The 13598-nt window shown below is 42.2% G+C and overlaps 2 protein-coding genes across 2 annotated transcripts; one reads left to right on the top strand and one right to left on the bottom strand.

Annotated features, from left to right (window-relative positions):
* Nucleotides 1-3085: 3085 nt before the first annotated feature.
* si:ch211-110p13.9 (uncharacterized) lies at nt 3086-5430 on the bottom strand. Its single transcript, XM_014161315.2, has 4 exons — nt 5200-5430; nt 4965-5094; nt 4745-4878; nt 3086-4607 (listed from the first exon to the last, which is right to left on the bottom strand). The coding sequence occupies exons 1-4, from the start codon at nt 5311-5313 to the stop codon at nt 3741-3743; spliced, it is 1245 nt and encodes a 414-aa protein (XP_014016790.2). The 5' UTR covers nt 5314-5430; the 3' UTR covers nt 3086-3740.
* Nucleotides 5431-5434: 4 nt separating this feature from the next.
* Nucleotides 5435-11615, top strand: LOC106580362 (zinc finger CCHC domain-containing protein 8). The gene is made up of 14 exons (XM_014161314.2): nt 5435-5665; nt 7638-7680; nt 7758-7832; nt 7935-8040; nt 8132-8209; nt 8298-8401; nt 8670-8735; nt 8833-8893; nt 9024-9157; nt 9298-9440; nt 9560-9672; nt 9787-9873; nt 9963-10068; nt 10289-11615. Exons 1-14 carry the CDS (start codon nt 5494-5496, stop codon nt 11197-11199), a joined length of 2199 nt encoding a protein of 732 aa, XP_014016789.2. The 5' UTR covers nt 5435-5493; the 3' UTR covers nt 11200-11615.
* Nucleotides 11616-13598: the final 1983 nt, after the last annotated feature.

Here is a 13598-nt window from a genome sequence, read left to right as displayed (position 1 = left end):
TCAGGCATGTACAGTTATGCATGGTTTTGCCAAATATTCATGGCTAGTTGATTTAACTGCATTCTAGTGTATTGTACTGTTGTATAAACAGTGCCTTCAGAAAGTATTCATACCCTTGACTTATTACACATTGTTGTTACAGCCTGAATTAAGAATGGTTTATTTTTTTTAAATCTCACCCATCTATACAGAATACCCCATAATGAAAAAGTGAATACATGTTTACAAATCTATAAAAAATTACATACAGAAATAACTCATTTACATAAGTATTCACACCCAAGTCAATACTTTGTAGAAGCACCTTGGCAGCAATTACAGCTTTGAGTCATCTTGGTTATGTCTATCAGCTTTGCACATCTGGATTTGGGGATTTTCTCCCATTCTTTCTTACAGATTTTTTAAAGCTCTTAAATTAGATGGGGAGTGGTAGTGAACAGCCATCTTCAAGTATTTCCACCGATTTTAAATGGGATTCAAGTCTGGGCTTTGGCTGGGACACTCAAGGATTTTCACAGTCTTGTTCTGAAGCCATTCCAGTGTTACTTTGGCTGTATGCTTGGGGTCATTGTCCTGTTGGAATGTAAATCTTTGCCCCAGGCTAAGGTTATTTGCAATCTGAATCGGGTCTCATCAAGGATTTGGCTCCATTCATTGTTCTCTCTATCCTTACCAGTCTCCCAGTCCAAGTCGCTAAAAAGCATCCCCATAGCATGATGCTGCCCCCACCAAAAATCTATTTACTCTATTTTGAATTCAGGCTGTAACACAACAAAATGTGGAATAAGGGATGGTTCGAAATCTACAGAATGAGCCCTAGAGGAAAATGGGGAGGGCCATATTTAAACATTTCAGTCAGGGGGAGGGTTTAGTATTTTTGTAGTCTAGTCCAGGGGAGGGTCATGTAATTTGTAATTTATGAAATGTCTATATTTCTCTGTTTTAGAATTAGTTGCTTGTTAGGCTGTATATCAATGTGTACCTAATGCTGCTCCATATCTCTCATTCTCCGCTAGGCGGCAATATCAAGTGTGCCCATAGGCTGTTAGTGTGGTCTTCATCAAATGAGCCATAATTTATTTTAATAAAAACTGTTTCATGCCCATGATGAAGCTATTTTTCAGACTTATTGACCTCACAATAAGCCAGATTTGAGTTACTTACATAGGGTTTCCACCACTTCCGAATTCGCAAGACAAAGTTCCGTCGTCATTCCTTTTCAACGGGAGCACGAGGACCAATGAGCAGGGGATTGTGGGAAGGTGAGCAGCTCTTTCATTATACACTGCTCAAAAAAATAAAGGGAACACTTAAACAACACAATGTAACTCCAAGTCAATCACACTTCTGTGAAATCAAACTGTCCACTTAGGAAGCAACACTGATTGACAATAAATTTCACATGCTGTTGTGCAAATGGAATAGACAACAGGTGGACATTATAGGCAAGACACCCCCAATAAAGGAGTGGTTCTGCAGGTGGGGACCACAGACCACTTCTCAGTTCCTATGCTTCCTGGCTGATGTTTTGGTCACTTTTGAATGCTGGCGGTGCTTTCACTCTAGTGGTAGCATGAGACGGAGTCTACAACTCACACAAGTGGCTCAGGTAGTGCAGCTCATCCAGGATGGCACATCAATGCGAGCTGTGGCAAGAAGGTTTGCTGTGTCTGTCAGCGTAGTGTCCAGAGCATGGAGGCGCTACCAGGAGACAGGCCAGTACATCAGGAGACGTGGAGGAGGCCGTAGGAGGGCAACAACCCAGCAGCAGGACCGCTACCTCCGCCTTTGTGCAAGGAGGAGCAGGAGAAGCACTGCCAGAGCCCTGCAAAATGACCTCCAGCAGGCCACAAATGTGCATGTGTCTGCTCAAACGGTCAGAAACAGACTCCATGAGGGTGGTATGAGGGCCCGACGTCCACAGGTGGGGGTTGTGCTTACAGCCCAACACCGTGCAGGACGTTTGGCATTTGCCAGAGAACACCAAGATTGGCAAATTCGCCACTGGCGCCCTATGCTCTTCACAGATGAAAGCAGGTTCACACTGAGCACATGTGACAGACGTGACAGAGTCTGGAGACGCCCGTGGAGAACGTTCTGCTGCCTGCAACATCCTCCAGCATGACCGGTTTGGCGGTGGGTCAGTCATGGTGTGGGGTGGCATTTCTTTGGGGGCCGCACAGCCCTCCATGTGCTCGCCAGAGGTAGCCTGACTGCCATTAGGTACCGAGATGAGATCCTCAGACCCCTTGTGAGACCATATGCTGGTGCGGTTGGCCCTGGGTTCCTCCTAATGCAAGACAATGCTAGACCTCATGTGGCTGGAGTGTGTCAGCAGTTCCTGCAAGAGGAAGGCATTGATGCTATGGACTGGCCCGCCCGTTCCCCAGACCTGAATCCAATTGAGCACATCTGGGACATCATGTCTCGCTCCATCCACCAACGCCACGTTGCACCACAGACTGTCCAGGAGTTGGCGGATGCTTTAGTCCAGGTCTGGGGGGAGATCCCTCAGGAGACCATCCGCCACCTCATCAGGAGCATGCCCAGGCGTTGTAGGGAGGTCATACAGGCACGTGGAGGCCACACACACTACTGAGCCTCATTTTGACTTGTTTTAAGGACATTACATCAAAGTTGGATCAGCCTGTAGTGTGGTTTTCCACTTTAATTTTGAGTCTGACTCCAAATCCAGACCTCCATGGGTTGATAAATTGGATTTCCATTGATTATTTTTGTGTGATTTTGTTGTCAGCACATTCAACTATGTAAAGAAAAAAGTATTTAATAAGATTATTTCTTTCATTCAGATCTAGGATGTGTTGTTTAAGTGTTCCCTTTATTTTTTTGAGCAGTATACTTGTCATGACATTGATGATTTTAGCTCACTTCCTGTAAAATACATAGGCATAATGGAACAAAATGTGGAAAAAGTCAAGGGGTCTGAATACTTTCTGAATGCACTGTATATGTCAACAATTCTTCCTCCGCAGGACAATTCTATGGACTACATTTTGTGAAAATCCCATAAATAATGGACTTTTTTTGTCTGGGTAAATTGCTTGAATAAAACTTGTTCCAGGAATCAGCAATAAGAGTTTATTGAAGCAATTGCAGGGAAAATTACCAGTGTAAAGTACTATTCAACTTAAGCATTTACATATCATTAGACTAACAAAACCATTTTTGCCCCAACAGTCCGATCCTGGCACTGTCCTTTCAGCACCATGAAGGGTGCTCCAATTGCTTAAAATGACATCTCATCAAGATCTATTACCTATGCCTAATGGTCATACTCACATTATTATTATTATTATTATTATTACTACTGATACTACAAATAGAAGATCACTTCTCACAATGGTGCTCACTTAGTAAAGTTAGATCAAAGCTGAATCAATGTCTTGCAAGATCACATTGATAATTTGCATTTTACATAACAGAACCGACTATAATACATACCATAGCATAGCATAGTAGGCCTATAATGTTACACCAAAAACAACTCCTCATTTCTAATGATATTTTACATTCAATTCCTCTTTTAAAGTAATTGCATGGAAAAGATCTTGTGTAACAAATTAGGAACTAGAGTACTAATAATAGAAATTCAACATGATCTCTATGGTAACAACATTCGGGTAGAATTTTTTTTGCAAATTATTAATTAGTTCAATGTTTTTATTTAAAAAAAGTACTCATTTACTTTTACTCTAAGTACTTTTTAAATATACTACTTTTTACTTGAGTAGTTTTTTTACAACAGTAGTTTTACTTTCTTCGGTACTTAACTCTTTTGAGTTGGCTAGATCTAAATTCACCTTAAGACTTGAGTAAAGCACATGTGCAACACCAGTGATGAGGTTGTGGTTGGCAAACTCCAGGATTAGGAGCAGGATAGGGTACTCGCTCTGTCTCTTCCACAGGGTTGAGTCATCACTCAGACCCATCCAGTGGAGCAGCAGTGTTCGCATGGCCTCTGGAAAAAGCTCTGAGGCCAGTTCCTCTGCAGGTGGCAGATCTGTGATTCGCTCTATGTGCCGCACCTTGAAGCCCTCTACCTGATGGCTGATACTACTGTTGGCTCCATGGAACTGCTGGCCAAGCCAGCAGCCTATGGAGTGAAGCAGGTGGCTGGAGTACACAGAGCCCCACTTCCGAGCCTCTAGCAGAGCTAGTACAATGTCCGCCACATCCCTCTCCTCTAGGGGCCTGCTCACACAGCGCTCAATGCTCTCCAACAGAAGCAGTATGGTCTCCTGCTGGTCGGTCCCCAGCTGTTTCTCAGAGCTCAGCTTTTCCTCCAAGCCCTGCAGTTTTTGACTTAAGATGCAGGGACATAGATGGACTGGCTGTGCTGGCATACCCTCATTTGGCAGAAAGCAGTAATCGTGGTCTGCTGAAGTGTCACCTGAAGGGCCTGTGTCTGCCTCTGGGATTTCCACAGATTGAGATGGGTAACCTTGGGGATTCCGGGACATCAGTTTGAGCTTTAGGTCTTGGTCATACATCTCCACAACGATCTGGGGTGGTGGAGGATCCAGCTGGACACTCAGGTTGTAGCTCATCTTTAGTGGGAAGTCATTTAGGCGGGACTTCCATACCTCCTACAGTATGAGTGACCATTAAGTATCAGTACATTACATTGTTGGCCTACTTCAAGTACTCATCAGGTGACATTGAAATTGTAGGTTGTAGCCTCTATGGGTGGATTTGTTATATAACTAGGAGTCTGAAATGTTACCTGAAAGTTCTCCAACACAGAGAGCTGTTCTTGTTTACTATACATTTCAAAGGCCACTCGAAAAACACCTTGGATGCTGTAGAACCACATGCAATTGTTGGCAGTGGGTACCCTCAGTCCATGGAATCTAAAAGCTGTGAATTGCAAACAAACAAGATATGATATCCATAAACCATGCAACTTGCTTTATGATGATCTGTATCTGGAGATAAAAACTTACCTGAGGAGAAATGTAGTTTAGTTGCCAATCCTTTCTTTGCAAACTTTGCATGATATCTGGGATGGTTCTCTGTGCGGATATCAGTGTTTGAGAAAAGATCAGCACCTAAAAAGAGAGGAACCATTGGTCCCTAAAGAAGAGCAAAAAGAAGAAGTCCCAATTTTAAAATGTACTGAGAGATAGCTGATTCAGGCTCTTCGCTCGCTAACGTTAGCTATGCAGCTATGTAACTCACCTCGATAGGACAGCTCGTCACTTTGAAAGAGCTTCTATTTGACAAGTATATGAAGCGAACTTTCAGCTTGCCACCATCCCAACGCGGTAACTGGATAGTTGTGTATGTTGACATTATATACCAGAAAGTTAGTTACAGCAATTGAACAACATTATTGTAATATTATGCAGGTCTTCTCATGCTTTAATGTTGATGACGACAAGAGAAATGCTGGTGAAAGGAAACATCCTGAACATGTGACATAAAACAACCAATCAACGCTCTTGCGGGAGTACGTTAAGCGACAGAGCGAAGATGGCCGAAGTAGATTTTGGTGACAGTGAACTCTTTGAACAATTGGGAGAGAGTATGCCTACTGCAACTCACATTCGGTTCATGGAGGAAGAGGAGGATGGAGAAGAAGGCTCTGAGCTCAAGGGAAGATTGGGGGAGTGTGAGGAAACAATACGGAGTTTGATAGAAGAGAATATCCTTGTGTGTGTGTGAGAAGCTAGCAGGTGTTCGCTAGCTAGGCACGGTGTTCTAAATTAAAATGAGTACATCTACGACCAGTAGTGACTTTCGTAGCAGGTTAGAATGTACCCAACAGGCTAGGATAATTAACGTGGCAGGTTAGGAAAAAGCTAATGCCGTGTTCAAGACAACTGGGAACTAGGGGGGGAAAAAACGAGTGCCAACTGTGAAATCGTGTTGAACGTCATCCAACTCAGAATGTAAAGTCGGGAACTTGGGCTTCTTTCTATAGCAGCGTTTCCCAAACTCGGTCTTGGGGTCCCCCCCTGAGTGTACATTTTGGTTTTTGCCCTAGTACTACACAGCTGAGCATTGATTATTTTAAAGATGTACTATACAGAAATCGCTCCACCATTTCCTGGTAGCACAAATTCTAATATTTGTAATTTCAGTTTGACTGAACAAGTAAGTACAGTGTAGAGAATCATTGTACCATTTAAAGCGCTATGAAATATAAACCATTATCCAAAATATTGTATTTTCAGCTGTTTGAAGCTTGTGTACAAAAGCAAGACGCAAAAACGAAACTTAAGACCGGGAAGCATAGAAGTAGTTCGCATAGGCAGATCTACCGCTTCTTAGACTTGCGTTCAATATGAATGACAGAGCTATAACACATTTCTATGTGAATTTGGTCGGGGTGCCCACAAAGTTACATATTGCAGCTTGAAAGCTGTATAGTGTTAGGGCAAAAAACAAATCCTGTTCTAGAGCTTCAACTGACGACATGATTTGACTGCGTTTTTCCCATTTGTCTTGAAAGCACCATCAGGAGGACTGGCTAAAGTGCTCTCCTAAATAGAGCCCCACAGTGGAGGTGTCATAATACCCATAAAACCTAGCGGTAAAACGGAAATGGTTCCAATCTTTTTTTCCATTCATTTTTCCCATCAGGGATTTAGAAACACTGAAGGTCTGTGTTTTGTGTAGGCTAACCCTGGCATGACGTTTTGATGTCCAATACGCATTTATATGGTTAAGGTGACTTGGCAATATTCGTCTCTATTTACTCTCAGATAAGGAAATACTAATTAGCATCACATTATGCAAGACTACAAATCCCTGCATGTGATCTTTAGCTGACACCTTTGCTAAAAGATCGTGTCAATTTAAAGCTTGCACAAGACAGTTCACAGAATTGCCAATTTATTAGTTAATAGTTAATCCAGAGATTCTTACCTTTGCCTTGATTCGGCAGTCTCCAAATCATCATGGAATTTGTAGTTACTGATTAGCATTTAATTTTTGTGTGGTAAATACAGGTGAATATATTGATAAAAGTCACCTTGTCCTAGAGAGATTTACACAGTTATCAAAATGTCACGCCAGGGTAAGCCTAAACGAAACACACTGGTAGAAAACGATTGGAACCATTTCCTTGTTTGACCGCTAGGTTTTATGGGTATTATGACTCATACTTTGGTACTCTATTGCTACGAAAAGTCACTTCTGGTAGTAGCTGTACTCCAAGTCACAACCACCATCAGGTCTGGCCTAATATTAGCTAGCGATCTAGCTAGCAAAAGAGAAAATGTATTGTATGTCATTGGTTGGACGTGCCCCTTGAGAGCATTTAAGATCACTACCTTGCATACTTTTGGTCATTGCAGTTAAATACTATACTAGCTAGAACCCATGCAAAAAGTAATGTTTTCTGTCCTGCCATCTGCCAAGCCGTAGTAACTCCCAAGTCTGGTGGCGTGAATGGTCGCTGATAAATGTTAGATTTGGTCACACTCTTCAAATAAGCACTGCAGATTTTATGTACATAGCTAGAACTAGAGTCACTTTCCATTCATCCAATTATAAATAGCTTGGTTAGGACTGAACCTTTTCCAAACAAACTTTAGCAGACTGACTTGTTTGATGTCTAGCTATGTTGTTTTGATAAGAAGTACCTCTTCTTTCCTTAACTTGTTGTCCACACCATGAGTTGAAGAGAAAATTGAAAGTGTTGACAAGGCCAAGGTAAGTTATTGATACACAACTCACTGGACTAGATACATTTCCACAGTAATGTCCATATTAAAATGTTTTTCTTCCAGTGGCATTAATGTTGAAAACATCAAGATTGATGGTCCTCTCCTCCACATCCTTTTTGCAAACAATAACATCTCAAAGTAGGTATTTTTGGGGGTTTCTTAGAACCATAATTGGAGAAATGTTCTTGATTATATGATCTTTGGGTATTAACATGTGAACTGTTAATATTCTTTTCCCAGGCAATGCCGTCAAGAAATTGAAGACAGCATCTGTAGTATTGTTCAGAAACATCAGCAGCAGGGAGTAGTTGAAAAAGGAAATCCATACGGAAATGTCAACCCTCAGGTGCATTTCCGAATTTCCTCCTCAAGCTTCAAAGAAGGAACAGTTAATTACAATTTAAATATTTTACATCTCTGTTTTCTTCCCCATGCAGTCTTCAAGTTTCATTATGGAAGAAGATCAGAAGACCAAGACCTCCTGTGGAATCAAAAAGATTAAGGAGGCCTTCAGTGTGAGTTTTTTTGGGAATGGGGACAATCTAAGGGTCCAGACCATGCTTTGTTTGTCTGTATATAATATCTATCTCTCTCTTTTCACAGATGGTGGGAAGTGTCCTGTATTTCACCAGTTTCTGTCTGGACAAACTTGGACAGCCCTTGCTAAATGATAACCCCCAGCAGACAGAAGGATGGGAGGTTCCAAAGTATCCTCAACACTGCTTTCTCTTCCCTCTGTCCTTCACTCCCATCTTCAACAATGACACATTTCAGTGTAGTCAAGCTTTGATTGTTGGAGAAAATCAACTGGAGAGGAATCTCAGTTGCCACTCTTTGAACCTTGAACCATTATCTTCTTTGTCTTTCGTTGTGTGTGTATGAATGTATGTGGGAGTCGGTATATGAGAAAAAAAAAAATTACCCACTTTGAAACTACAGTTGCATCATTTATTGAGTTTCTGAATTGTTGCAAAGATATCAGCAGATCTTCAGCCAGGTCATTGCCTTAGATGGACAAGAAGTACAGATGAAAGAGAAAAGGTATAGCACACATTCTTATGATCAAAAATAAAAAAATTATGCAAGACATTTCTGTGAATGATAATATCTTACTGTGCCGTTTGTGCCCACTCTGCAGAGCTAAGCCTTGTTGTTTCAACTGTGGGTTGGATGGTCATCAACTTCGAGACTGTCCTCAGGTAAGTCTTGAATAACTTTTGACTTTAATGTGCATCATGTAACAGGAAAGTTGCTCACTTACTATGGTCAGACAGAAGAGCTTAAAATCAGGTTTGACGTGATCAGCTCTGTTCATGTTTGCTCCTTTAGCCAAAGGACATGGCCAGAATCAACAAAAAGCGGAAGGAGTTTTGTCACGGTAACCAGGGAAACCTGAGCAATCAGCGTTACCATGCTGAGGAAGTGGAGGAGCGATTTGCCAAATACAAACCTGGATTCATAAGGCAAGGCAGATTGAAAATAAGGCCTTGACATAATAAGATATCAATTTGTTATCAGTTGTTGTTGCATGGTTAAAAGTTGTAGAGCTTGGGTTTTTGATATCCCATATCTCTTACCCATTGGGGTTTGTGTTTTCTTACAGTGAGAAGCTGCTGTCTGCACTGGGAGTTGATATGGACACACTACCACCTCACATCTACCGCATGAGGCAGCTAGGCTACCCACCTGGCTGGCTTAAGGAGGCAGAGATGGAGAACTCCGGTCTCATGCTATATGATGGGAAGGGTAAGATTTCACCCAGAGAGACCATAGCCACTTTACCAAACACTGGCCTTTCAGTTTTGGTTGATGCACTGCTCTTTCATGATTCTCATTCATATTGCGCTACTGTGTTCACTTTATAGTTTCAAGTGATGAAGAACCAACGGAGGACAATGGACAAAAAATCTCCTATGATGTTTCCAAGCTTGTAGATTTCCCAGGCTTCAATATATCTTCACCCCCTAGTGTGAAGGATGTAAGTCTCCTTGAAAGCAGTTTGATATCTGGCCATCATTAAGGTACAAGCACAGAGGTCTTTGCCACCACTTGTAAACCTATGCACCGACATTTTTTCCCCAATGATTTTTAGGACTACAGGCTATATGGCTCTATTCCAATGCAGCATAACCACATGAAGCAGAATTTTGCTGCTTATCTGTCCAACAATTTTCCAATGGTAAGTTAAAAATTATCCTATTTCACTTTTGAATCAATTGTTTGCCACTGTATGTGTGCACACTATAAACTAATATATTTTGCCAATAGCCTGGTGCCAACTGCAATAAAAGACAACATGAATCCAACTCAACTCCCCGGCAGACAAAGAAAAGGAGATCTGATGCCAGGAGTTCAGATATGGACTTTGATTCAGGTAGAGGTGTTTTAATTCCAGGTGTCTGAACACAAAGTGAAAACATTAACGCTATAGCGACCAGCAGATGAATATATTCTGCTTTACATAACTTTTCACTGTCATTATGACTGGTCGTCCTGTCTGCAAAAACAGGAAAATGCTTTTGCGTCACTTATGTTGTATGTGTGCAATGGCCGTGCTCTGGCAGTCCATAACACTTGTCAGTGTCTGTTTCCAGACCAGGATACTATACCCCGCCGCCACCGGAGCTCAGACAGCTTCCAGTTCCAGCCCCCGCTGCCCCCTGGCTCACCATCCTTTGGTTCACCCCCTCCCTTACCTCATGGTACTCCGCCAGCTACTCCCACTCCACCTCCTCTTCCTAAGGGAACACCTCCCCCCACGCCCACTAATGGCTCAAGGGCCCTGCGGGGACGCACTGTGGGAGGGATTGAGAAGTCTGCAGGCGGGGAGGAGGAAGAGCTGACACTGGAAGAGCTTGAGGAGCAGCAGAGGCTGATCTGGGCAGCATTGGAAAATGCTGACACCGCCACCAACAGTGACTCTGAGACACCAGCTGTTGGAACACCCCTCCCCAGCTCGCCCAGCATCTCCACACCCGCCCATGTTGACGCTGAAACTGAAATGGAGGATGGTGAGGCTGAAGATTGTGAGGGAAAGGAGGGATCTATAGAGGCTGCCAGCCACAACAGTGATGAGCAGATCAGTGTTGAGACATCTTCTAGCAAATGTCAGGATTATGAGGAAGATGCTGAAGATAAAGGCAAGGTGGTTGAAGACAAGAGCAGCTTACTGCAATCACCAGACGAAGAAGAGAGCCCTCAGAGCCCTGAAGCTGCTACAGATAGAGGCAATGTGCTTGCACAGAAGGCCAGATTGCTGCAAACGCCAGTGCAACAAGTGAGCCGTCAGTCGGATCCCTCAGGTCAAGATGCTATGGAGGGAGATCTGTCTGGCTCTTTGGGGAATGTAATGGCTGTGCCTCACCGGAGTAAGTTTGCACAGGGCATTATTCCCTTTGAGGACACGCCAGAATTCACAGAAGTTGCTGAGGCCACCGGGACATACCTTCGAATCCGAGATTTGCTGAAAGGTTCCCCCCGAAATATGGCGAAAATCAAAAAGTGAGAAAAGACTGGCTTGAATTAAAATCCAGGGATTATTTTGCATAAACACTTTTTTTTTTTGGACAAGTCTGTAGATTTCATACACTTTCCTTTCTATAAGTGTGCCACAGAAATTGGAGCAGAACAGTTTGGTGACCTCATTCAAACATCCTTTTTAATATTTTATTTTTTGTACTAAACTGAATGTCTTTTCTGTGTATGAGTTAGCTGGGGTCTAAAGATGCAAGGTTTTTCTTTCAGGAAACCCCATTGCTAGTTTAGGTAGTGTCTGTTTTGACATTCACAGAATCATTTTTGTAGCAATGACAACATCCATATTGCTCTTTTTAGGTGTAAAGATTTTATAAAATGTTTTTCCTCTTTCTGTTTTTACCATCAATTGATCATTTTACAATTACATTGTCTCATTGCAGTCTAGGTGCGCCTCCTTTTCTCATGGTTCAAGTAGCCTCTCATTGGCTACTCTTATCAAATAAGGACATTTATTTTGATGTTCTTTTAAAGTTAATTTGAAACTCGTTGATTTGAATTGTTGAGGGGATTTTTTTAACTGGATTTTTACAATTCTATCTTGACACAGGAAATGGGTCTCTGCATTCAGAATCTCACTACAGCAATATGGCTGTGCATAATCTCATGTTTATTATAATTATTATTTTTTTTAAATCTATTTGTTTTTCTCCACAATTTCATGGTGTCCAATTGCTAGTTACAGTCTTGTCTCATCGCTGCAACTCCCGTAAGGACTCGGGAGAGGCGAAGGCTGAGAGTCGTGCGTCCTCCGAAGCACAACCCAGCCGAGCCGCACTGCTTCTTGACACAATGCCCACTCAACCCGGAAGCCAGCCGCACCAATGTGTCGGAGGAAACACTGTACACCTGGCGACCGTGTCAGCGTGCACTGCGCCCGCCCCGCCACAGGAGTCGCTAGTGCGGGATGGGACAAGGACATCCCTGCCGGCCAAACCCTCGCTTAATGCGGACGACACTGGGCCAATTGTGCTCCGCCCCATGGGTCTCCCGGTCGCGGCCGGCTGCGACAGAGTCTGGACTCGAACCCAGAATCTCTAGATGTTCTTTTTTTTTTTTAAGTAACAACCATTGTTGTCAGCATCAAAGACATCTCTGCTCTAATTGCTACTACAAAATTGCACTAGATGGCAGCAATACTTCATTTGACCACTACATTACATTTGAATAGTTGTATTTATTAAGGATCCCCATTCTTCCTGGGGTCCAGCAACATTAAGGCAGTTATATACAATTTAAAATATTGCATGACACAACACTTTTCACAATCCATTAAGTGTGTGCCCTCAGGCCACTAGTCTATCACATATCTACAATACCAAATCCATGTGTGCTTGTGTGTTTGTTCTTCACAGTCCCCACGGTTCCATAATGTGTATTTTTATATATATATATATATATATATATATATATATATTATTTTTAATCTGATTCTACTGCTTGCATCAGCTACCTGATGTGGAATAGAGTTCCATGTAGCCATGGCTCTATGTAGTACTGTGGGCCTCCCATAGTCTGTTCTTGACTTTGGGATTGTGAAGAGACCCTCGGTGGCATGTCTTGTGGGGTGTGCATGGGTGTCTGCTGTGTGCTAGTAGTTTAAACAGATAGTTTACAATCCAGGGTTACTCCAAGCAGTTTAGTCACCTCAACTTGCTCAATTTCCACATTATTTATTACAAGATTTAGTTGCGGTTTATGGTTTAGTGAATGATTTGTTGCAAATACAATGATTTTTGTTATATTTAGGACTTACTTATTCCTTGCCACCCATTCTGAAACTAACTGCAGTGTTGCAGTGATTTCACTCGCTAAAGTAGCTGACGTGTATAGTGTTGAGTCATCCGCATACATCAGTAAATCAAATGTATTTATAAAGCCCATTTTACATCAGTAGATGCAGATGTAGAAGCAAAGCCTGTGGAATGTCATTAGTAAAGATTGGGGGGAAAAGTAAGGGGCCTAGACAGGTGCCCTGGGGAATTCCTGATTCTACCTGGATTATGATGGAGAGGCTTCAATTAAAGAACCCCCTCTGTGTTCTGTTAGACAGGTACAGTGCCTTGCAAAAGGCTTCATCTCCCTTGGTGTTTTTCCTATTTTGTTGCATTACAACCTGTGATGTAAATTGATTTTTATTTGGATTTCATATAATGGACATACACAAAATAGTCCAAATTGGTGAAGTGAAATGTAAAAAAATTACTTGTTTAAAAAAAAATCTCAAAAATAAAAAACAGAAAAGTGGTGCGTGCATATGCACCCCCTTTGCTATGAAGCGCCTAAAAAAGATCTGGTGCAACCAATTACCTTCAGAAGTCACATAATTAGTTAAATAAAGTCCACTTGTGTGCAATCTAAGTGTCGCAT

The sequence above is a fragment of the Salmo salar genome, chromosome ssa20 (assembly GCF_905237065.1).
Source record: "Salmo salar chromosome ssa20, Ssal_v3.1, whole genome shotgun sequence".
Classification (NCBI taxonomy): Eukaryota; Metazoa; Chordata; class Actinopteri; order Salmoniformes; family Salmonidae; genus Salmo; species Salmo salar.
Note: the sequence above shows the minus strand (reverse complement) of the source record. Positions and strands in the feature narration are given on the sequence as shown.